The sequence below is a fragment of the Polyodon spathula genome, chromosome 46 (genome assembly GCF_017654505.1).
Source record: "Polyodon spathula isolate WHYD16114869_AA chromosome 46, ASM1765450v1, whole genome shotgun sequence".
Classification (NCBI taxonomy): domain Eukaryota; kingdom Metazoa; phylum Chordata; class Actinopteri; order Acipenseriformes; family Polyodontidae; genus Polyodon; species Polyodon spathula.
The window spans coordinates 1,282,825-1,308,046 of NC_054579.1; the positions used below are offsets into that span (position 1 = coordinate 1,282,825).

Genomic DNA, 25,222 nt, shown 5'->3' on the forward strand with positions numbered 1-25,222 from the left:
GTTTTTGAAAACATCCAACGAAAAAAAACAGTTTTTTCTTCGTCGTTGAAAATCCGAAACGATATTATTTTATTTTTTATTTTTTTTACAGTAGCGTTTCTGAAAATACAGATTCTCAATTTTTATTTATATTAACGAGGCACGCTCTTTTTAAATAAATCTCTCGTTTATTTTTTCGTATCTCCCAGTGTCGGAGGGGGGGGGTCCAGATTTAATTTGCAAAATAAATCGCGTCCCATGACAATCTGGACGGGGGGGGACCCATTTAACTGTAACACAGGCAGAGTGGCAGCGACAGGAGGCAAACAGAGATGTGAAAGTCAGAGCGTTTTGTAAAGGAAGCTGTAGAATTAAAAATCTTTTCAAAAGCATGTTTGAGACAGTTTTAGCATTTCTTTATTTTTTTAAGAAGTTAACCTTACCACCCCTTCGCTGTTTATGTTTTATAAATGTCTCAGGGCTGGGAATCGGACTCCTGTTGCACAGCAGTGTGATCCAGTCCAGGTTTCGCTGCTACCAGCTTGATCAGCCCCCAGTGTGTCTAGGGAACAAGCTCAGGTGTGTCTGATTATTAAACTCCTAGTGAAAGCAGGACTGGATCACACTGCTGTGCAGCGGGAGTCTGATTATTAAACTCCTAGTGAAAGCAGGACTGGATCACACTGCTGTGCAGCGGGAGTCTGATTATTAAACTCCTAGTGAAAGCAGGACTGGATCACACTGCTGTGCAGCGGGAGTCTGATTATTAAACTCCTAGTGAAAGCAGGACTGGATCACACTGCTGCAGCGGGAGTCTGTGAAAGCAGGACTGGAGTCTGATTATTAAACTCCTAGTGAAAGCAGGACTGGATCACACTGCTGTGCAGCGGGAGTCTGATTCCCAGCCGTGTAGAAATATATATAATTCATTCATTCTACAGGACTGGGAATCAGACTGCAAGAGAAGGATTTTTTTTTTGTTTTGTTTTAGCTGAAAGAATTTGTGTGGGTTTAAAATTGGAAATGACTATTTAAAAAAAAATAATAATTTTTAAGAGCAAGACAGAATTTTCTTTCTGAAGCATCATTCATGTAAAGGGCATTGCAACTCCAATATTAAAAAGTCAGACAGTAACGTTCTCTTTTATAGCTTGTGTGTTGTTATTTTTTTTTTTTGAGAGAGAGATGAGAGGCGCTGAAGAATTGCACGACTATTTTTTGAAAGAAAAAAAAAAAACAAATATTGAAAATTGAAGCCCTGCTTCCAAGCTTCCCAGATTTGAGTTGTTTAAAAAAATTTAAAACGTTTTAAATAAAATCTGTCAGAAACCAGCAGTGTTGTCTTGTATGAAATCTTGGGGTGAAATTTCAGTACAAAACAGGAAATAGACAAATAAATTAATTTAACAGGAAACGTTTCCACTAGAAGTCTCTCTCAGTGTCTTCAGTGTGAATTCAATGGCAAACGTTTCCACTAGAAGTCTCTCTCAGTGTCTTCAGTGTTTCCACTAGAAGTCTCTCTCAGTGTCTTCAGTGTGAATTCAATGGCAAACGTTTCCACTAGAAGTCTCTCTCAGTGTCTTCAGTGTGAATTCAGCAACACACACAGCAGGAAACTAAAATGAAATGTCTCGTAAAACAAAATATCGAGGAATATAATTTTTTTTTATTTTTTGAGGGTGTTTTTTACATGTTGGTATGATATGAAGAACGAATCACAGACAATGTAATCTTCAAAAAGGAAAACATTTCAACATGATTAATAATTTCTTATATAATGTTTATTCTTTAATCAATTTTGTCATCAAATATCTGAATACTTTCATAAGTTGTATCTTACAATTATATTCTCGGAGAAAGTGTGTGAGTGGCATTTGGGCTCTAGTGCCTTCATCAGCGTTATTGAAACTAAACCGAGTCCAGGAGACTCGTTCCAGCGCTAGAGCCCAAACGCTTGCCTGCTTCATTCAGTTGGTTCTTTCTGAAGGTTTGAATGGGAGTGAAGTTGACCCGCAGCACAGGAAGTCTGTTGTTTTTGCTGTTCAGCCATCGATGTCCCAGCTGAACAGGTGGTGCTTCACCAGCATGTCCTGAACGCCTTCCTTCAGCGGCTTCCTCTCCTTTTCCTGTCAAAGAACAAAGAGAAATGGGAAACTGGCAACGTCAAGCACTGAGAGAAACGCCCGGCCTCACTAGAGCATTTTACAGCACAGAGGAAAGCGCCCGGCTTTGTTGGAGCATTTTACAGCACTGAGAGAAACACCTGGTTTTGTTAGAGCGTTTTACAGCACTGAGAGAAACACCTGGTCTTGTTAGAGCGTTTTACAGCACTGAGAGAAACACCTGGTTTTGTTAGAGCGTTTTACAGCACTGAAGGAAACGGCGGGTTGTTTTAGAGCTTTCTACAGCGCAGAGAGAAGCACAACAGTTAATTGGAGCATTTTACAGCACTATGAGTGTGATTGACCACACAGTGCAAAGCGAACAAGCTCAGGTGTGTCTTTATTAAACCAGGCGGGGGAGGCACAACAGTTTCAATTGCTGGTTTCACTAGAAGTCTAACACCAAGACACACCCCCCCTGCATAAAAAGATACACCAAAAATGAGATACGCCAGCCCCATCACCACGGTGTCGCTAAGGCGTTGCTATGGTTACACGGCGTACCTAGAGGTCCCAACTGAACAGGTGGTGGGTGACCAGCATGTCCACTACTCCCGATTTCAACACCGGGGCGCTCTGGGGAACGATGGGGGTACACAGCATCAGTGACAGAGGCACACATACATCAATAGGATGCTAGAGTCAAAAACTACAGTTCCCAGCATGCTTCAGCACCAACCACAGCGAGGGACGCTGGGAGCTGTAGTTCTGGTCTCCAGAAAGTCAAAACTGACTCCAGTACACAATGTAAGGGAGAAACCAGAATTAAAACTACAGTTCCCAGCATGCTTCAGCACCAACCACAGCGAAGGATGTTGGGAGCTGTAGTTCTTTAAGTCAATTTGACTTTCTGGATAATGTAGGGAGGGGTGAACCAGAATAATAAACTACAGCTCCCAGCCTGCTTCAGCACCGGCAGCCACAGTGAGGGGTGCTGGGAGCTGTAGTTTTCAGAGTGTCAAGGCTGTTTTGAATACTCTCACCTCTTTTCTCGTCTGCAGTTCGTAGTCTTGTGAAAGGCTGAAGGCGAACTTGGACAGCACTCTGAAACGAAACAGCAAAAAAAACCCCTAAAAATTACAAAACAATAAACCGCTCTCTGCAGAACACGCGCGTCCCAAAACTCAAATCCCCTCAGAGTAATCGCCTCTGAGAAAAGGGAAGTTGTTAAACTGAGTACAACGCGTTAATTAAATCACAGCAAAGGAGTCCCTCGTTAACACAATTACTATAGACGATCCAGCAAGAGCAATCCGTGTTATTATTGAGTCGTTCAGCAGAGACTTCCAGAGACTAGGGGGGTGAACTCTGCATCATCAACAACCGCTCCTGCTGCAGAGTCTCCAATAGGACCTCGTTTGTTTGACGTCTCGTCCGAAGGACGGAGCACAAGGAGGTGAAGTGACTCACTCAGGCACACACACGCACACACACACACACACAGCGAGTCGGAGGCTCAGCCGGGATTTGAACCTCCTGGTATCAAGACCTCTTTTTCTAACCGCTAGACCAGCGAGCCTTCTAATTTATTACTACTACTACTACTACTAATAATAATAATAATAATAATAATAATAATAATAATAATAATAATAATGAGGCTGATCAAGCTGGTAGCAGTGAAACCTGGACTTGATCACACCGCTGTGCAATAGGAGTCTGATTCCCAGCCCTGCTCTCTCTCTCTCACTGTCTGAAGATGTGGACTCGGCCTGGCTCTGGTTCTGGTTCAGTACCTGAGCTCACACTTGATCTGGACCCAGCCCGGGCTTCTCAGGAAGGACCAGGGCTGGTACCACTTCTCCACGCTCGGCACACTGGAGCACAGAACCTCGAGCCACAGGTGAAGAACCTGCTCACTGAGAGAGGGGAGGAGAGACGGGGAGGAGAGAGGAGGGAGAGGGGGGGAGACAGGAGAGATGGAGGGGGTGAGATAATGAGGGAGGGGAGAAGCAGGAGATAAGGAGGGTTAGGGAGAGATGAAGGAGGGGAGGGAGTGATAAGGAAGGAGGGGCAGGATAGAGGAGAGAAGGAGGGACAGGAGTGGGAGAGAGAAGGGAGAGAGCAATAAGGAAGGACATGCAGGAGAGAGGAGGGGAGGAGAGAGAGTTGAGATTTTAATGGAATAAGATTGTAACTTCAAATTGATCAAACACTCTGGAGAACTTGCACTTGAAACAAAGCAACACAAGAACAACGATCCAGCGACAGACCAACGGGTGACCGAGCTGGAATCGAGCAGCGAGACGGGAGAACTGCTTACTTCAATCCCACGCAGATCAGAGATCTGAACTTCACGTCCATCTGAGTCTGTGCGGCATCATGACTCATATTGATAGACTGGACAGCCTGGAGAGAGAGAGGAAAGAGGAGAGGAGAGGAGAAAAAGGGAGGAAGAGACAGGAGAGAGGGAGGGAGAGAGTTTTATTATGGTTTGTTTATATATGCTGTTATTTTTGCTATAATATTTACTCGTTCACAGGTTTTAACAGTTAATTGTTTTCTGTAAAAGATGAAAATCTGTCATCAGTGCCAGTAAAGCACGTTGAATTTGAAATAGTTGGAGAGGAGAGTTAGGCGAGAGAGAAGAAAGAAGAGAGAGAGGAAAGAGGAGAGTCAGACAGGAGAGAGAGAGGAGAAATAGACAGGAGAGACTGGAGAGAGAGAGAGAGAGAGAGAAACGCTATTTGAAATCATAGCTTGTGCAAAGAGATTAACCCAGTGAACTTCCAGCCAGGTTAGAAAACAAAACATTTGCTAAAAGCACGTGCGTCTTTCAAAACTGCGCCTTGAGACCTACACACAGCAACGCCCAACACATACCCTGTACAGCAACTCCTCAGGAGTCAAGACTTTACCATCTTCATCCAACCTGGGAAAACAAATCAGAACTGAAACTAAACTGAGTCCAGCAGAACAGCTCTAGTCTGGGGCTCTAGTGCCTTCATCAGCGTTATTGAGGTGAAACTAGAAGACACTGAGAAAGACTTCTAGTGGAAACGATTGCCGTTGAATTTATTAAGGTTCTTTTAGTCACTGAAATATTGAGAGGCTGATGCATCCTGCAGTGGCGCGGTTTTGAAGACAGGGGGTGCTGTGTACCTGTAAGTCTTGCAGAGGACCAGTCTGGAGTAAACAGAGTCAAAATCTCTTTCAACTTCCCTCCCTGCAGCCTAGAAATAAACAATAACAATTAATAATTAATAATGATAACAATAAAGACCACCTTCCTAACAAAATATTGGACTGGTAAAAATCAACACTAAATCTATGAGACTGATTCACCCGCCATAGCACTGTCAATAGCACAGCATGGGACTGATTCACCTGCTATAGCACTGTCAATAGCACAGCATGGGACTGATTCACCTGCTATAGCACTGTCAATAGCACAGCATGGGACTGATTCACCTGCTATAGCACTGTCAATAGCACAGCATGGGGCTGATTCACCTGCTATAGCACTGTCAATAGCACAGCGTGGGACTGATTCACCTGCTATAGCACTGTCAATAGCACAGCATGGGACTGATTCACCTGCTATAGCACTGTCAATAGCACAGCATGGGACTGATTCACCTGCTATAGCACTGTCAATAGCACAGCATGGGACTGATTCACCTGCTATAGCACTGTCAATAGCACAGCATGGGACTGATTCACCTGCTATAGCACTGTCAATAGCACAGCATGGGACTGATTCACCTGCTATAGCACTGTCAATAGCACAGCATGGGACTGATTCACCTGCTATAGCACTGTCAATAGCACAGCATGGGGCTGATTCACCTGCTATAGCACTGTCAATAGCACAGCGTGGGACTGATTCACCTGCTATAGCACTGTCAATAGCACAGCATGGGACTGATTCACCTGCTATAGCACTGTCAATAGTAATAGGTGGGGATTGGGGTGTAAAGGGGGCTGGTTTTTCGGGGTACCTCTTCGATGAAGAGCCAGGGGTGACAGGGCCCCCCCAGGATGGAGGGCTTCTTCAGTCCGTGCTCGAAGATCGCTTTGAGGCTCGGACACAGGGACCCCCGAACCAGGTCAGTGACCCCCTCTGTGACAGAGTCATCACCAGCGATCGAGTACTGAGAGAGAGAGAGAGAATATAATACAACACACATACTCAATATAACACACAAACACAGTGACTCAATATAACACACACACACACACACAGTTCTCACCTCTTTGCTGCGCTCATCCAGAATCTCCACGAATTTGGCAGGAAACCAGCCTGGAGAAAATAAACAGAGTCTGAGAGCTCTCCACGAATATAAACTCAAAACACCAGCATGGAGAGAGACTCCACCCCCTCCCAGACTCCACCCGCCAGACTCCCCTCACCTCTCAGTCCGTTCAGCTCCCCGACCCAGCAATGCTCATCCTTCTGAGAGACGATCTGAAACACAGAGACGCTTTCAACGAGACCACACACAGCAATAAAAGAACTACAGCTCCCAGCATGCCTCACCACTGCCGCAGGGGCGGAGGCATGCTGGGAGCCGGAGTCCTAGCCAGCATGCATGCATGCATGTATGTATGATAAGATGATGACGATGTCAGAGCCTGACCGTGATGATGTCATTCTTGCGGAACCCCAGCTCGTCGTCGTCGTGTCTCTCGAAGTCCAGGAGCGCCTTCGCCCGTCGCCGACGGTTACGGGACACCAGCACAAAGTTCTCGTGGTCTTTCTGGTGAGACTCTGTGGTGTAGTCTGGAGTGAGGTCCTAGACAGAGAGAAGGTTAGCATCATCTCCCTGTAGAATGAATTTGCTAGCTAAGACTACGGCCCCCAGCATGCCTCTGCACCCACGGCAAAGGCGAGGCATGCTGGGAGCTGTAGTTCTTTATGCTGTGGTCTTGCGCTGCTATACAAACCTCTTACAATACAGAACTACGGCCCCCAGCATGCCTCTGAACCCGCGGCAAAGGCGAGGCATGCTGGGGGCTGTAGTTCTTTATGCTGTGGTCTTGCGCTGCTATACAAACCTCTATTACAATACAGAACTACGGCCCCCAGCATGCCTCTGAACCCGCGGCAAAGGCGAGGCATGCTGGGGGCTGTAGTTCTTTATGCTGTGGTCTCGTATCACAAGCGATACAGACCTGCGCCGCCCCCCCCCCAGTCCCTCACCATGCTGCAGTCCCGGGGGTCCAGGCTCTGGAAGTGCTTCGCTACCCGAGCGATCGACTCTCTCATGTCCGCCACCAGCTCCGTCTGTTTGATGTTTTTGGCCTTCAGGGCTTCGGAGTTGTTCTCCCCGAACAACAGGGAGCTGATCGTGGACTTCCTGCGCCCGCTCGCCCGCCGCACGATCTGAGAGAAGGGGAGAGAGAGAGAGGGGAGGAGAGGGGGGGGTGAGAGAGGGGGAGAGGAGAAAAGAGAAAGAAAAAGAGAGACCCCATTCAGAGACCCCCTCTACCCCAGAATCTGAGATTCAGAGACCCCCACCGCTGTCATGATGAGGAGTCTGTCCCCGAGATGTAGCCCAGGCCTCACCTTGGACAGGTTAGTGTTGTGTGCGGTGGCAGCGATGGCTGCGTGCTGATTGGCCGGCTGGCCCTGCTCCGCGATGATGTAAGCGAGGTGCTTCCGGCGCTGGCTTTCGATCAGGGGGTCCCCCAGCGAGCCGGCTACTCGCATGGACTCCCCCAGGAGAAGGGAGGGGTCCCCCAGCCCAGAGGGCAGGTCGGAGAGGAGGTTGAAGATGGAGGCGGAGTTCTCTGATTGAACTAGCTCGTCCTCCTGAGAGAGAGAGAGAGAGAGAGAGAGAGAGAGAGAGAGAGAGAGAGAGAGAGAGAGAGAGATGTTATAAAGAGGAAACCACACCCCAACACCAACACTAACCCCAACAAACCCACTCACTCCACCAACCAACCCCAACAATAACTCCCACCCAGTGTGGGGTTGTGGTTGTGATTGGGGTTGTGATTGAGGTTGGGTGGACCCTGGTGGGTGGACCTGCTTGATGCTGAGCATGCCCAGTGCGATCTGGAACAGCACCACGGAGCCCTGGTAGAAGAAGAGGTCCCAGACTCGCAGGAGCAGCCTGATGTGAAGCACGCTGGCGAAGGAGGTGAGGAACCAGTGCAGAGTGATGAGAGAGAGCTCTGTAACGAGAGAGAGAGAGGAGGTGAGGAACCAGTGCAGAGTGATGAGAGGGAGCTCTGCAACGAGAGAGAGAGAGGAGGTGAGGAATCAGTGCAGAGTGATGAGAGAGAGCTCTGCAACGAGAGAGAGAGAGGAGGTGAGGAACCAGTGCAGAGTGATGAGAGGGAGCTCTGCAACGAGAGAGAGAGAGGAGGTGAGGAATCAGTGCAGAGTGATGAGAGGGAGCTCTGCAACGAGAGAGAGAGAGGAGGTGAGGAATCAGTGCAGAGTGATGAGAGAGAGCTCTGTAACGAGAGAGAGAGAGGAGGTGAGGAATCAGTGCAGAGTGATGAGAGAGAGCTCTGTAATGAGAGAGAGAGAGGAGGTGAGGAATCAGTGCAGAGTGATGAGAGAGAGCTCTGTAACGAGAGAGAGAGAGGAGGTGAGGAACCAGTGCAGAGTGATGAGAGAGAGCTCTGCAACGAGACAGAGAGAGGAGGTGAGGAATCAGTGCAGAGTGATGAGAGAGAGCTCTGTAACGAGAGAGAGAGAGGAGGTGAGGAACCAGTGCAGAGTGATGAGAGGGAGCTCTGCAACGAGAGAGAGAGAGGAGGTGAGGAATCAGTGCAGAGTGATGAGAGAGAGCTCTGTAACGAGAGAGAGAGAGGAGGTGAGGAACCAGTGCAGAGTGATGAGAGGGAGCTCTGTAACGAGAGAGAAGAGAGGAGGTGAGGAACCAGTGCAGAGTGATGAGAGAGAGCTCTGTAACGAGAGAGAGAGAGGAGGTGAGGAATCAGTGCAGAGTGATGAGAGAGAGCTCTGTAACGACAGGGAGGGGGAGGGGGGGGGGGGAGGGCGGCGGCTCTCTCCTCACCGATGTCGTGCTCCTGCAGCAGCTTGTCCAGTCTCGGTAGTCTCTGCGCCAGGAGCTGTCTCAGGACTCGCTGGTCGGTCTGCACCCCCAGCAGGGTGTGGCTGAAATAGGAGGCGGGGAGCAGATCCTCAATCAGAGCAACCAGCATCCAAAACGAGTCCTCTTCATCGAGGAAGAGGAGGAGAGAGGAGACCACCTGAGAGAAAGGGAGAGAGGTGAGAGGATAGAGAGAGAGGGGTGAGAGGAGAGAGAGAGAGAGAGAGAGAGAGAGGTGAGAGGAGAGAGGAGACCATCTGAGAGACAGGGAGGGAGAGAGAGGGGTGAGAGGAGAGAGATAGAGGAGAGAGAGGGGTGAGAGGAGAGAGAGAGGGATGAGAGGAGAGAGGGGGGTGAGGAGAGGCGGTGACAGGAGAGAGGGGGGTGAGAGAGAGAGGTGACAGGAGAGGGGGTGAGAGGTGAGAGAGGAGAGAGAGAGAGAACAGAGAGGAGGGCTGAGCTCCCCTAGTGGAGAGTCCACACAGTGAACAGGTGAGGGGGGGGTTGATGACAGTCATGAAGCTGCAGGCGGCCGTGCCAGCGCTCACTCACCATGCCCGTCCCCTGGCAGTACCCAATGTCGGGGTACAGCCAGGCCAGCCCCCGCAGAATCCTCCGCAGCCGGGGGACCCCCACGCTGTTCATGTTGCAGAAGCAAGCATTGCTGGGCATAGTCCTCAAGAGGTCCTTCTCAATCTGAAACAGCAGGGGGCGACACTCACAGCAACGCTAGCACAAATATAGGGCAGCTGCAATGGGGTGAGGCTGGTAGAATGGGACCCCAGTGTGCTCACTATACCCTCAATGATCTTCAATGAGAGACAGGCAGACAGCGGCACTGCAATGGCTCTGTATTACACTACAATGGTAGCACAAGTATAGGGCAGCTGCAATGGGGTGAGGCTGGTAGAATGGGACCACAGTGTGCTCACTATACCCTCAATGATCTTCAATGAGAGAGGGGTACCTGTTTCGCAGACAGGGTCTCCTCGTTTGAACTGTTCTTCACAATCTCTCGGTATGACATCTCCGAGCTGCGCTTCTTCTGCAGAGCGCCGGAGAGACGCATCCAAATCTGAGAGAGAGAGAGAGGGAGGGGGAGAGAGTTTGGTCAGCAGTATGGAGACTGCAGCCCGAGTATATTAGCAGAGATTGTATGCTATAGAGATGCAAAGTCTGTATCAGTCTGTCTCTCTGTATCTCAGTCTGGCTCTCTGTGTCTCAGTCTCCCGGTACCTGTGGTCTCATGCTGTGAGGGATGCCGGTCAGCACCAGCGCTCTAAGCTTGTCGGACCGGGGCAGGCTCGCGTCGATCCGGTCCCAGGTCAGATCTCCCACGTCGTGGTTGTGAGTGAACTCCAGGTGGGCCTGCCAGCGCAGCCTCTGCTGGGGGTCCTCGGACAGGGGGGCCCCGAGGAGCCGGCCGGACTGGGGCTGCTCGCCGCCATCTACAGCACAGGAGAAGACATTGCAGCCCGAACTTAACACAGTGTGGAGAGCTAACAGTAAACACTGCCATCTACAGGACAGGAGGATTCACTACACCCTCAACACCACCATCTCTCAATACAGAGTACAGGGGCTAACACTGCTGAACTCCACACAGTGCGGCGAGCCTACAGTAATGCAGAGCGCCATCTAGAGGACAGGGGGAGCTGCAAGCACAGAAACGGCAGCATTACTGTTAACCCCGACCCCAACCCCAACCCCCACCCTACCTTCCTCCTCCACTCGGAATCCAAACTCATCGTATCGGACCTGCGGCTGGTCGTCTGTGTCTTCTTTCTGAGATACGGAAAGCCGGGATCAGGCAGGGTTACAATGAGAAAAACTTGAGTGAGACACAGGGACAGACTGAGACACAGAGAGACAGACTGAGACACAGAGAGACAGACTGAGACAGACTGAGACACACAGAGACGGACTGAGGGTCCAACAGTACCTGGCAATATTTGGCGAGGATGTCTTGGGGCCACATACTCGGGGTGAGAGCGGAGAAGGGGCCCCCAGGGGCGGGAGTGAAGCCTCCTGCAAACAGAGCAGAACACCAGGGGTTAACAAGGCACACACACCTCCCTTTAAAGGAGCGCTGACCATCTTTAAAATCCATTCTCTCACCTCTTATTAGCTTTATTAACAGGATCACTGGCCCCTCCCTTTAAAGGAGCGCTGACCATCTTTAAAATCCATTCTCTCACCTCTTATTAGCTTTATTAACAGGATCACTGACCCCTCCCTTTAAAGGAGCGCTGACCATCTTTAAAATCCATTCTCTCACCTCTTATTAGCTTTATTAACAGGATCACTGACCCCTCCCTTTAAAGGAGCGCTGACCATCTTTAAAATCCATTCTCTCACCTCTTATTAGCTTTATTAACAGGATCACTGTTCTTAAATGTTTGATCTGAATCACTTTAATTCGCACTACCTGACATCTTGTAGATCCTCAACCAAGTTTAAGATCCAACTTCTTTTTTTTTCCCGGCTCAGACTCCCAGGATAAGGTTGATTCCTGAAAATAAAATAAAATAAAAACATTAGAGAGGTAACATTGAGCGGACTGGTTTTCACGAAAGCGTTCAAACAGCAAAACACTTAAAACGCCAGAGCACGTGTTACAATCGAAACAGTACATTTTCAAAACGAAGGTCCGTGCCAGCGAGCGAGTTACAACTATGTGTTTCCGTCGAAACTCCACGCGTCTGGGTGGGGGCGGGTTTAGAACGAGGGAATCATTTCGTCAGCTTTACTTCATTTAACCCATTGCGTGCCGTTGAATGTTCTCTTTATTAAATTATTATTATTAAGTCCTGCTCCAAATAGCGCCAAAGAAGGGACACATACCTCCCTGCCCTCTCTTCCACTAGAAGTCTCTCTCAGTGTCTTCAGTGTGAATTCAATGGCAAACGTTTCCACTAGAAGTGTCTCTCAGTGTCTTCAGTGTGAATTCAATGGCAAACGTTTCCACTAGAAGTCTCTCTCAGTGTCTTCAGTGTGAATTCAATGGCAAACGTTTCCACTAGAAGTCTCTCTCAGTGTCTTCAGTGTGAATTCAATGGCAAACGTTTCCACTAGAAGTCTCTCTCAGTGTCTTCAGTGTCAATTCAATGGCAAACGTTTCCACTAGAAGTCTCTCTCAGTGTCTTCAGTGTGAATTCAATGGCAAACGTTTCCACTAGAAGTCTCTCTCATTAAACAAACTAACCTCGCCGTGTTGTTTAAGCAGGGCGTTCCTGTACACTTCACAATACAGAACGGATAAGGAGATGACTCTTAATCCGAAAACCAACAAACCAAACCACTTAAAACCGGGGGGGGGGGGGGGGGGGGGGGGGGGGGGGGCAATTATCATTATAAAAATTACAACTGCAGCTTTGCACCATAACAGACATGGAAGGGAGGGAGGGCTGGACATGGATATTCGGGAGACATTCTTGCTCAAACACACACAGAGATATAAATAAGGGTTTATTTATAGCAATGCCGTGGTCAAGAGAGCTTTGAGTCAGCCCTAGAGAACGACAGCATCGCCTCGGCGTTCACTTCAACAGCCCACGGGTGAGTCAGACTGGCAGAAAAAAAACCCTCTTCACAATGCAGCTCCTGAAATGACCCGCTGGGGGTCGCACGTCCCGGCAAAGGAGCGCTGAGCATCTTCAAAACCCATTCTCTCACCTCTTATTAGCTTTATTAACAGGATCACTGACCCCTCCCTTTAAAGGAGCGCTGACCATCTTTAAAATCCATTCTCTCACCTCTTATTAGCTTTATTAACAGGATCACTGACCCCTCCCTTTAAAGGAGCGCTGACCATCTTTAAAATCCATTCTCTCACCTCTTATTAGCTTTATTAACAGGATCACTGGCCCCTCCCTTTAAAGGAGCGCTGACCATCTTTAAAATCCATTCTCTCACCTCTTATTAGCTTTATTAACAGGATCACTGACCCCTCCCTTTAAAGGAGCGCTGACCATCTTTAAAATCCATTCTCTCACCTCTTATTAGCTTTATTAACAGGATCACTGACCCCTCCCTTTAAAGGAGCGCTGACCATCTTTAAAATCCATTCTCTCACCTCTTATTAGCTTTATTAACAGGATCACTGACCCCTCCCTTTAAAGGAGCGCTGACCATCTTTAAAATCCATTCTCTCACCTCTTATTAGCTTTATTAACAGGATCACTGACCCCTCCCTTTAAAGGAGCGCTGACCATCTTTAAAATCCATTCTCTCACCTCTTATTAGCTTTATTAACAGGATCACTGACCCCTCCCTTTAAAGGAGCGCTGACCATCTTTAAAATCCATTCTCTCACCTCTTATTAGCTTTATTAACAGGATCACTTGCCCCCAGTCCATCTTTAAAATCCATTCTCTCACCTCTTACCAGCTAGTCCAGGTTTTACTACCAGCTTGATCAGCCCCCAGTGTGTCTAGGTAACAAGCTCAGGTGTGTCTGATTATTAAACTCCTAGTGAAACCAGGACTGGATCGCACTGCTGTCGACTCTAATGGTAGAACGATCTCTGAGTATGCAAAGGCCATGTTGTAGCATAATTCTCCAAAGAGTGGCATCTGCACTGCAACGACAGGAAAATCCACCATTTTTTGAACAAAAACTTGAACTACGATTCACTGGGGGGGGTGGGGTTGAAGTGGCCCATTGGTCTGTGTTATGGGGGGGGGGGGGTACGAAGATTATAAAGTCCTGCAGGGTTTTAAACCGTGTTTGCTTGTGCGGATTAACACTGCAGACTCTGCTGACGCGCTGCTGGATGTAAAGTGCGTGGGTTACTCAGTGCTTATGGGTCACGATGTTATCGCTACACGTTACACCGGCGTGGCAGCGTGTCCGATTTCCCCGGTTTCCCGTATATTTCGGTACAACACCGTTAACGAGGTCTAGTGACGCACACACCCCTCAGATAACGCGTTTGAGTACTGATCACGACTTTGCACACGCCTATGCAATTTATAACAGCTCGATTATTATTATTATTATTATTATTATTATTATTATTATTGCAGGCAGCAAGTCACTCTGAAACAAACTGCCATAGCGTTGAGTTTAACAACAGTAAGAATCACACCGTCACCCCCCCTGCAAAAGACACCGTACCCTGAAAGGCATGCAAACCTTACCTGATCCAGACTGTATTATTATTAGTATTATTATTATTGATCTATGCACAGCTGTTAACACGGCTTGTTTTTCAACGCCTCCATCGTAACCAGCAGCTATCGGCGCAAAATCCACATTCCTGCGGCTGTGCGGTCAGTGTAATTACTCCATACGTGTCTACATTGCAATACCTTTCACGCAACAAATAATAAATATCTATATACATATATGAAGTAGTCCTTCCTCCAAGCCGATTATCTATAAAAGCGATTCGCGTCGGAGCGACGCGGCTGTATCCGTCCGCGCTTCTTCAATGGGATTTCTCATTGTTTCCGCGGAATGTAGTCCCGGCTCCCCGTCCGCTTCACCGAGTCCGAACCAGGACGCGGTATCACTCCGCCGCCCACGCTTCGGCCGGGATGAGCGGCCGCGGGGCATCCTGGGAGCGGCCGAGTGCGTCACAAGGCAAGGAAAAGTTAACCCTTGAAGGGAACTCAGGACCTTATTCTGACATGAGTTAAAAACAAAACAAAAAAACAGACCTCTAGTTTGTGATTCCCAGTAACAATTCCATATTATTATTGTTATTGTTATTTACACCTGAAAAAAGAAACAAGGACCAGGGGGTCAGAAATGGAGATTAGATAAAGAGGCATTCAGAACAGAAAATAGGAGGCGTTATTTTTTTTTTTTTCACACAGAGAATCGTGAGGGTCTGGAACCAGCTCCTCAGTCATGTTGTCGAAGCTGACACCCCGGGATCCTTCACGAATGCTTGCTGAAATAGCAATTAGACTAAAACGTCAATACGTCATGCAAAACTGTCCGAGTGCAGACAGGAGCCGCTGCAATATCTGTTTCGGCCACCAGGGGGCACTGTTAACTAAGAAAGTAAAGAGTCTTGGGCTACCATTGCCCCTCAGTGTAATACAGAGCCATTGCAGTGCCGCTGTCTGCCTGTCTCTCATTGAAGATCATTGAGGGTATAGTGAGCACACTGGGGTCCCATTCTACCAGCCTCACCCCATTGCAGCTGCCCTATACTTGTGCTACCATTGTAGTGTAATACAGAGCCATTGCAGTGCCGCTGTCTGCCTGTCTCTCATTGAGATTGAGGGTATAGAGGAGTGGGAGATTGCAGCTGCCCTATAGTGCTACCATTGGGTAATACAGAGCCAAGAGAGAGGGAGGAGAAGGGAGGGAGGAGAGAGGAGAGGGGAAAGGAGAGGGGAAGAGAGAGAGAGGGAGAGGGAGGGGAGGAGGGAGAGGGGGTGGAGAGGGAGTGGGAGAGGAGAGGAGATAGAGGGAACGGCAGAGTGGATTTGGAGAGGGAGAGGGGAGAGATAGGGGAGAGGTGGGAGATAGGGAGAGGGAGGGGGGAGATATGGAGGGGTAGGGAGAAGGGATAGAGGGGGTAGGGAGAGACAGGGAAGGTTGGAGGGCAGAAGGAAAGTAGTGTACAGGACAGTAAGATATATTGTAGTATAGTACAGTCAGTTCAGTTTAGTTCAGTCCAGTATTGCAGAGTATAGCAGTGCAGAGTATAACAGTGCACAGTGCAGAGTATAGCATTGCACTGTGCAGAATTGCATTGTACAGTATTGTTTTCCACAGTGCAGTGCAGAGCAGCTTTGCAATACACTGCTCTATCTTACCACATCTCCTAGCATGGGACCATATGGCAGAATGGGGTTACCCTGGGATCGCAGTGGGAGTTTCAGTGAGCAGAGGCTCTGTGTAATGAATGCATGCTGTTTCTTTGCATTGCCTCCATGCATCACCCCTGTTATAGGCATTTGCTGAGACACTCTGGAGTCTATACAGGAAAATGAGAGCGTTTTACTCAGCTCATTAACAAGTGTAACGATCTGTCATGCAGTATTTACAGATGAAACGACTTTCTGCTCTACTTAAGAGAGTCAAACCCCACTGCCTTCCACACTGCAGCCCAGCGCTTTCTTTCTCTAACCACTGAGCTCCTCAAACCCACTGCCTTTCACACTGCAGCCCAGCGCTTTCTTTATCTAACCACTGAGCTCCTCAAACCCACTGCCTTCCACACTGCAGCCCAGCGCTTTCTTTATCTAACCACTGAGCTCCTCAAACCCACTGCCTTCCACACTGCAGCCCAGCGCTTTCTTTATCAAACCACTGAGCTCCTCAAACCCACTGCCTTCCACACTGCAGCCCAGCGCTTTCTTTATCAAACCACTGAGCTCCTCAAACCCACTGCCTTCCACACTGCAGCCCAGCTTTCTTTATCAAACCACTGAGCTCCTCAAACCCACTGCCTTCCACACTGCAGCCCAGCGCTTTCTTTATCTAACCACTGAGCTCCTCAAACCCACTGCCTTCCACACTGCAGCCCAGCGCTTTCTTTTTGAGCTCCTTATCTAACCACTGAGCTCCTCAAACCCACTGCCTTCCACACTGCAGCCCAGCGCTTTCTTTATCTAACCACTGAGCTCCTCAAACCCACTGCCTTCGGCAGACACTGCAGCCCAGCGCTTTCTTTAGGGGAACCACTGAGCTCCTCAAACCCACTGCCTTCCACACTGCAGCCCAGCGCTTTCTTTATAGAGGGGGTAGGGAGCTCCTCAAACCCACTGCCTTCCACAGTAGTGTACAGGACAGTAAGATATATTGTAGTATAGTACAGTCAGTTCAGTTTAGTTCAGTCCAGTATTGCAGAGTATAGCAGTGCAGAGTATAGCATTGCACTGTGCAGAATTGCATTGTACAGTATTGTTTTCCACAGTGCAGTGCAGAGCAGCTTTGCAATACACTGCTCTATCTTACCACATCTCCTAGCATGGGACCATATGGCAGAATGGGGTTACCCTGGGATCGCAGTGGGAGTTTCAGTGAGCAGAGGCCTGTGTAATGAATGCATGCTGTTTCTTTGCACTGAGCTCCTCAAACCCACTGTTCCAGGCATTTGCTGAGCGCTTTCTTTATCTAACCACTGAGCTCCTCAGACCCACTGCCTTCCACACTGCAGCCCAGCGCTTTCATCCACGATCTGTCATGCATCTATTTACAGACTGCCTTCCACACTTCAGCTCAGCGCTTTCTTTATCAAACCACCACTGCCTTCCACACTCAGCCCAGCGCTTTCTTTATCCCACTGCACTTCCACACTGCAGCCCAGCGCTTTCTCTAACCACTGAGCTCCTATGCCTTCCACAACCACTGAGCTCCTCAAACCCACTGCCTTCCACACTGCAGCCCAGCGCTTTCTTTATCAAACCACTGAGCTCCTCAAACCCACTGCCTTCCACACTGCAGCCCAGCGCTTTCTTTATCTAACCACTGAGCTCCTCAAACCCACTGCCTTCCACACTGCAGCCCGGCGCTTTCTTTATCTAACCACTGAGCTCCTCAAACCCACTGCCTTCCACACTGCAGCCCAGCGCTTCTTTCTCTAACCACTGAGCTACTCAAACACACTGCCTTCCACACTGCAGCCCAGCTCCTAAACCACACTGCCTTCCACACTTTCTTTATCTAACCACTGAGCTCCTCAAACCCACTGCCTTCCACACTGCAGCCCAGCGCTTTCTTTATCTAACCACTGAGCTCCTCAAACCCACTGCCTTCCACACTGCAGCCCAGCGCTTTCTTTATCTAACCACTGAGCTCCTCAAACCCACTGCCTTCCACACTGCAGCCCAGCGCTTTCTTTATCTAACCACTGAGCTCCTCAAACCCACTGCCTTCCACACTGCAGCCCAGCGCTTTCTTTATCTAACCACTGAGCTCCTCAAACCCACTGCCTTCCACACTGCAGCCCAGCGCTTTCTTTATCTAACCACTGAGCTCCTCAAACCCCACTGCCTTCCACACTGCAGCCCAGCGCTTTCTTTATCTAACCACTGAGCTCCTCAAACCCACTGCCTTCCACACTGCAGCCCAGCGCTTTCTTTATCTAACCACTGAGCTCCTCAAACCCACTGCCTTCCACACTGCAGCCCAGCGCTTTCTTTATCAAACCACTGAGCTCCTCAAACCCACTGCCTTCCACACTGCAGCCCAGCGCTTTCTTTTTCTAACCACTGAATTCAATTCTGTTTAATCTCGCACATTAAACCTCTCTCAGAAAATGATTTAAGAACGAACTCCCCAGGTCGTGACTGCACCACTAGGCGGGAAAAACCTGTTAATTTTTAACGAGTTCCATTCGCTTCTAAATTACCTGTTACCTCGCTGTGCTGTCTGCCCGCGTACCGGCCACATTTTTGAATCCAGACACATTATTGTACCAATCAATAAACCTGATTAATTTTTGAGTATCCATTATATATATATACCTCGCTGTATATATAAATTTTTGTAAACACAGAATATCTATAAATGAAGATTTTTTAAATGTCTTCTTCTTCTTCTTCTTCTTCTTCTTCTTCTTCTTCTTCTTCTTCTTCTTCTTCTTTATACATAAAATTCATTGACTAAGTAACTATATAATATATTATATATATATATATATATATATATATATATATATATATATATATATATATATATATATATATATATATATATAATACATGGATGAAGGCTATATTTGCATCCTGAGCCATTCAAAGTCAGAATACCACAGTAGTGACGTCAAGAAGTGATAATTCCTCTAGAGGAAAATATACTTGAACTCTGACCCATTCGACTCCTCCAGACCATTGCTGCCTCGCTGTGTGTGTGTGTGTGTGTGTGTGTGTGTGACCCTGAGCGAGTCGCTTCACCTCCTTGTGCTCCGTCCTTCGGACGAGACGTCAAACAAACGCGGTCCTATTGGAAGAGACTCTGCAGCAGCAGCAGTTGTTGGTGATGCAGAGTTCACCCCCCTAACTGGAAGTCTGGAAGTCTCTTTGGATAAAAAGCCTCCACTGAACGACTGGTTGATGATTGCAAAGCAGCGTGTGCTTAAAGCATCACAGTGACACGTGGTGAGAGAGAGAGGGGGGGGGGGGGGGGGGGGAGAGAGAGAGAGAGAGAGAGAGAGATTGCATCTTAAAAAGCTACAGGCAAACTACCTGTCACCAGGAACGTGACCAGCCACAGCTAAACAACGCCCATTTCTGCCTGGATGGTCACACCATTGGAGTGATCGCACTGTAGAGTCTTATTGGACAATCTTACTTCAATGTGGCTGAGCGATAATTGTCAGTTTTTTTTATTTATTTATTTATTTATTTATTTATTCCAGTCAGAATCCAAGCTAATAAATCCCCTGGTATCCTTGAATAGAAAATGCTGTTTAAAACTGATACACGATAAAAGACAGGCAGGAGAGACAGATGAATTGGCCTACTGTCTGTCTGCCTGCCTCTGTGTGTGTCTGTCTGTCTGCCTGCCACTGTGTGTGTGTGTGTGTGTGTCTGTCTGTCTGTCTGTCTGCCTCTGTGTGTGTGTCTGTCTGTCTCCATGTCTGCCTGCCTGCCACTGTGTGTGTGTCTGTTTATCTCTGTCAGTCTGTCTGTCTCTCTGTATGTCTGTCTGCCTCTGTGTGTGTGTGTGTGTCTCTCTGTGTGTGTCAGTGTGTCAGTGTGTGTGTGTGTGTCTCTCTGTGTGTGTCAGTGTGTCAGTGTGTGTCTGTCTGTCTGTCTCTCTGTGTGTGTCTGTCAGTCTGCGCTCCCTAGCCCCTCAGATTTGAACCCAGTCCCCAGGGGAAGGTGAAAGGCAGATATGAGAGGTTGTGAAATACTCCAGCGCTGTATTTTCTTCATTGGAAGCAGACGAGCTAACAGGACGTTGCTGGAAAAAAAAAAAAAAATATGTTCAAGGTTGCCATAGTAACTAGACAGCCATGAATTCCCTCTGACACAAAGCCGATGAGATCTGAGATCAGAGTTTGAGACCAAAGCTCGGTTTGAACAAAATACATCTTTAAAAAAAGGCAAAAAATACAAAACAAACAGATGAAATAAAAAAAACTGGGTTTTAAAACACGGTAAAGATTTATTTAGTTTGTTTGCTTGTAAACGTGTTTTTATTTCAAAAGGTTGGTCAAACAGTACAATGATTTCATGTTTAATTCTTCAACGAATTCTTCACACTGCTGGTGGTTCTCTAAATAAGAGGTGAGAGAATGGATTTTAAAGATGGTCAGCGCTCCTTTAAAGGGAGGGGTCAGTGATCCTGTTAATAAAGCTAATAAGAGGTGAGAGAATGGATTGAAACTGCAGTTCCAATGTAAGGGGAATAGTGATACTGTTGTGCTATAATTGTGAGAGAATGGATACAGAGCCATGGTCAGCGCTCGCTGAGGGGTCTGTCTGAAGATCATTGAGGTGAGAGAATGAGCACACTGTGGTCCCATTCTACCAGCCTCACCCCATTGCAGCTGCCCTATACTTGTGCTACCATTGTAGTGTAATACAGAGCCATTGCAGTGCCGCTGTCTGCCTGTCTCTCATTGAAGATCATTGAGGGTATAGTGAGCACACTGGGGTCCCATTCTACCAGCCTCACCCCATTGCAGCTGCCCTATACTTGTGCTACCATTGTAGTGTAATACAGAGCCATTGCAGTGCCGCTGTCTGCCTGTCTCTCATTGAAGATCATTGAGGGTATAGTGAGCACACTGTGGTCCCATTCTACCAGCCTCACCCCATTGCAGCTGCCCTATACTTGTGCTACCATTGTAGTGTAATACAGAGCCATTGCAGTGCCGCTGTCTGCCTGTCTCTCATTGAAGATCATTGAGGGTATAGTGAGCACACTGGGGTCCCATTCTACCAGCCTCACCCCATTGCAGCTGCCCTATACTTGTGCTACCATTGTAGTGTAATACAGAGCCATTGCAGTGCCGCTGTCTGCCTGTCTCTCATTGAAGATCATTGAGGGTATAGTGAGCACACTGTGGTCCCATTCTACCAGCCTCACCCCATTGCAGCTGCCCTATACTTGTGCTACCATTGTAGTGTAATACAGAGCCATTGCAGTTGCATTGCATGGTTAGTTCCAGCACAGTGCTGTGTTCAGGGTGTGCATGGTTAGTGATGTGAAGATGTGCTGAGCTCCAGTTCATGTTTAACTCATTAATGAGGATTCTGCCACAGGGTTTGTGCAGCAAAGTAATTTAGTAGACAGATAAATTACCGAGAAACAATCGGCATGTTTTATTAAAAACAATCCGTTCGCATTAATCTGCTGTAAAGCAGAGTCTCCAAGCAAACGTGCTTCCCACCCTCTCTCTCTCTCTACTGTCCTCTCTCTCCCTCCCTCTCCTCTCTCCCCTCTCTCTCTCCCTCCTCTCTCCTCTCTCCTCTCTCCCTCTCTCTCTCCCTCTCCCTCCTTCCACTGTCCACTCTCTCTCTCCCTCCCTCTCCTCCCTCTCCACTCTCCTCTCTCCCTCCCTCCACTCTCCTCTCCTCTCCTCCCCTCCCTCCCTCTCTCTCTCCCTCCCTCCTTCCCTCTCTCCTCTCCCTCCCTCCCTCTCCCTCTCCTCCATCCCTCCCTCCTCTCCCTCCCTCCCTCTCTCTCCTCTCACTTCTCTCTTCTTCTGTCTGTCTCTCTCTCAATTCAATTAAATGCACTTGTCTTTATCAGCATGATAAAGCATGTAATTACTGCCAAAGTCAGTAGACTAAATGTATATATAAAATCAGATACAAACCTTCAACCAAAGCTTATCTACAGGGCTGACAGTGCTATAGCAGGTGAATCAGTCCCATGCTGTGCTATTGACAGTGCTATAGCAGGTGAATCAGTCCCATGCTGTGCTATTGACAGTGCTATAGCAGGTGAATCAGCCCCACCCTGTGCTATTGACAGTGCTATAGCAGGTGAATCAGTCCCATGCTGTGCTATTGACAGTGCTATAGCAGGTGAATCAGTCCCATGCTGTGCTATTGACAGTGCTATAGCAGGTGAATCAGTCCCATGCTGTGCTATTGACAGTGCTATAGCAGGTGAATCAGTCCCATGCTGTGCTATTGACAGTGCTATAGCAGGTGAATCAGTCCCATGCTGTGCTATTGACAGTGCTATAGCAGGTGAATCAGTCCCATGCTGTGCTATTGACAGTGCTATAGCAGGTGAATCAGTCCCATGCTGTGCTATTGACAGTGCTATAGCAGGTGAATCAGTCCCATGCTGTGCTATTGACAGTGCTATAGCAGGTGAATCAGTCCCATGCTGTGCTATTGACAGTGCTATAGCAGGTGAATCAGTCCCATGCTGTGCTATTGACAGTGCTATAGCAGGGAAGGAGAGGGAGAGGAAGAGGGAAAGGGAGGGAGAGAGGGAGAGAGAGGGAGAGGGAGGGAAAGGGAGAGGGAGAGAGAGAGACAAGGAGATGGAGAGAGAGAGGGAAGGAGAGGGAGAGAGACAGGGAGACAGAGGGAGAGGGAGAGGGAGACAAATATATAAAAACATTGAAAAGTAATACTCTCTCTCACAAATATAAGTCAATATTTTGGCTGTCAAGACCAGATACAAAACTATGAATAATGGCTATAAATGGTATTTTACCAAACAACGCCTCTACTCAGTTACACAGAGACGGTGCAATGCAAAACAAATTGCATTCGTATGCAAAGCGCAAAATGAAATCAAACATTGTTTTCCAGCTGACGCCTCCAATCGAGAGCCGGTTTTGTCATTTACACAGAAAAATTACATCTATCTACCAGCCCTCAATGATCTTCAATGAGAGACAGGCAGACAGCGGCACTGCTGCCCTATACTTGTGCTAGCATTGTAGTGTAATACAGAGCCATTGCAGTGCCGCTGTCTGTCTGTCTCTCATTGAAGATCATTGAGGGTATAGACCATTCGTCCCCCTGCGACAGAGGACAGAGTAACCTCTAGTCTCGAGGGTATAGTGAGCACACTGGGGTCCCATTCTCCCAATCTGATCATAGCTTTGCCCTTGCAAGCCATCCTAAATAAATTTGGGAATTGAGAATTCGCAATTTTCACAGCTGTCGTGTTTCGTACTCTCGTCCCCCGGAGGGCTTCGTGTTCGAGGAAGCTGTTCTCCGTTGTCAAGCTGTCACCAAAGAGCCCCGGGCAGCTCCCTTGGAAACAGAGGACGAGTCCAGCAGTTAAATCAGCCGGTCACAGGCTGACAGCGTGACTCCAATCTGCTTAATTAACACTCTGATGCAGAGAAGGTTCCTGAATAATCTCCACGTTTGGCTCAGAGGGCATTTCACATCGTGACAGCACATGCAAATCAACACCTGATGAAAGGTAACATGGTTTCTGTATTACACTACAATGGTAGCACAAGTATAGGGCAGCTGCAGTGGGGTGAGGCTGGTAGAATGGGACCCCAGTGTGCTCACTAAACCCTCAGTGGTCTTCAATGAGAGACAGGGAGACAGTATCAAGCAAAGGCTTCACAATGCTTCCCTGTGCTTTACCAGACCTCTCTGTGTTTAGAGTTTGTCTGCACCCCATAGCCCCCGATTTGAACCCAGACGCGCTCTCCTACACCCGAGTTGGTTTTTGTTATTAATTTGCTCTGAAGGCTTCGTCTCCACACATGCGACAGCGAACATGAAGCCACTTCATTCACGCAGCAATTAGCACAGGAACCAGGTCACTGCTGCTTCTGCACAGAGTAGCAGCTCAAACGTGTGTGTGTCTGTGTCTGTTAGTGTGTGTCACTGTGTGTCTGTGTGTGTGTGTGTGTGTGTCTGTATATATATATAGTGAAGAATAAGTAATTGTAAAACAGTACATTTGATTCCCCTTAGACAGAGAGCTGTTTGCTGTTTTTGAATTAGTCTGTCTGTCTGTGTCTCTCTGTGTGTGTGTCTATCTGTCAGTTTGATGTCTGTCTCTCTGTGTCAGTCTGTCTGTCTGTGTCTCTCTGTGTGTGTGTCTGTCAGTTTGATGTCTGTCTCTCTGTGTCAGTTTGTCTTTGTGTGTATGTCTCTCTGTCTCTCTGTGTGTCTGGAAGGCTAGTGGATCGCGCCGTTCCTTCGACAGAGTGGATCGCGGTCTCCTCCCAGCCCAGGATCTTGAAGCTCAGATAAGCTGCTGCTGCCCAGGCTGGGATTGTAGCAGAGTGCGCGCACGTTTCCACTCGGACGGGTTTTCCAATCCGCGTGACGAAGCAGGAAGGTGTTCCCAGCCTGGCGACACGATCTGCTCCCCAAGGGAGGAATTTCTCTTTCCTATAGACCTCTCTACAGCTCTGCAATGTTGAGAGTGGAGATCTCTTTCCTATAGACCTCTATACAGCTCTGCAGTGTTGAGAGTGGAGATCTCTTTCCTATAGACCTCTATACAGCTCTGCAGTGTTGAGAGTGGAGATCTCTTTCCTATAGACCTCTATACAGCTCTGCAGTGTTGAGAGTGGAGATCTCTTTCCTATAGACCTCTATACAGCTCTGCAGTGTCGACAGTGGAGATCTCTTTCCTCTAGACCTCTCTACAGCTCTGCAGGGCTGAGAATTTAAACATAAAACATATAAATAAAAACAGAGCGCTACAATATTTTTTTTTTATTTCATTATAAATTTATTGCAAATATAGAAATACATCTTTTTGTACAGAAATCTGGAAGAAGATTTAAGACTGGATGCTTTTTGTTTTTTCGGAAAAAGTGGAGAATAACGAAAACGTTTCAAACTAAACCAATTCATTCGTGTTGCGATAAAAATAACAAATAAAAACAAATAAAGAATTGTACACAAAATATATAGAACCACCCGGGACTGGGGCAGTCTATAGACCTCTATACAGCTCTGCAGTGTTGAGAGTGGAGTTCCCTTTCCTATAGACCTCTCTACAGCTCTGCAGTGTTGAGAGTGGAGATCTCTTTCCTATAGACCTCTCTACAGCTCTGCAGTGCTGAGAGTGGAGATCTCTTTCCTATAGACCTCTATACAGCTCTGCAGTGCTGAGAGTGGAGATCTCTTTCCTATAGACCTCTCTACAGCTCTGCAGTGTTGAGAGTGGAGATCTCTTTCCTATAGACCTCTATACAGCTCTGCA

At 47.9% G+C, this 25,222-nt stretch overlaps 1 protein-coding gene across 3 annotated transcripts; it reads right to left on the reverse strand.

The window, feature by feature from the left end:
* Positions 1 to 1,623: 1,623 nt before the first annotated feature.
* Positions 1,624 to 14,581, reverse strand: sgsm3 (small G protein signaling modulator 3). Of its 3 annotated transcripts, XM_041237852.1 has the most exons (22): positions 14,293 to 14,581; positions 11,580 to 11,663; positions 11,094 to 11,179; positions 10,870 to 10,936; positions 10,388 to 10,599; positions 10,119 to 10,226; positions 9,704 to 9,847; positions 9,116 to 9,311; positions 8,113 to 8,261; positions 7,651 to 7,893; positions 7,285 to 7,467; positions 6,722 to 6,877; positions 6,495 to 6,549; positions 6,335 to 6,384; positions 6,083 to 6,235; positions 5,244 to 5,314; positions 4,965 to 5,013; positions 4,405 to 4,490; positions 3,878 to 4,000; positions 3,125 to 3,185; positions 2,646 to 2,717; positions 2,019 to 2,105 (listed from the first exon to the last, which is right to left on the reverse strand). In XM_041237852.1, the coding sequence occupies exons 2-21, from the start codon at positions 11,584 to 11,586 to the stop codon at positions 2,646 to 2,648; spliced, it is 2,271 nt and encodes a 756-aa protein (XP_041093786.1). In that variant the 5' UTR covers positions 11,587 to 11,663; positions 14,293 to 14,581; the 3' UTR covers positions 2,019 to 2,105. The 3 variants fall into 3 exon arrangements, with proteins under 3 accessions (XP_041093783.1, XP_041093785.1, XP_041093786.1); XM_041237849.1 differs by lacking the exon at positions 2,646 to 2,717 and having other exon boundaries at positions 1,624 to 2,105; positions 14,293 to 14,580; XM_041237851.1 differs by lacking the exons at positions 2,646 to 2,717; positions 14,293 to 14,581 and adding an exon at positions 11,996 to 12,023 and having other exon boundaries at positions 1,624 to 2,105.
* Positions 14,582 to 25,222: the final 10,641 nt, after the last annotated feature.

Excerpts from the sequence above, each read along its gene's own strand:
- sgsm3 (XM_041237849.1), bottom strand. Across the intron at positions 7,894-8,112 it reads GCATGCTCAGCATCAAGCAG|GACGAGCTAGTTCAATCAGA; the intron begins GTCCACCCACCA and ends CTCTCTCAGGAG. Across the intron at positions 3,186-3,877 it reads CAGATCAAGTGTGAGCTCAG|AGTGCTGTCCAAGTTCGCCT; the intron begins GTACTGAACCAG and ends GTTTCGTTTCAG.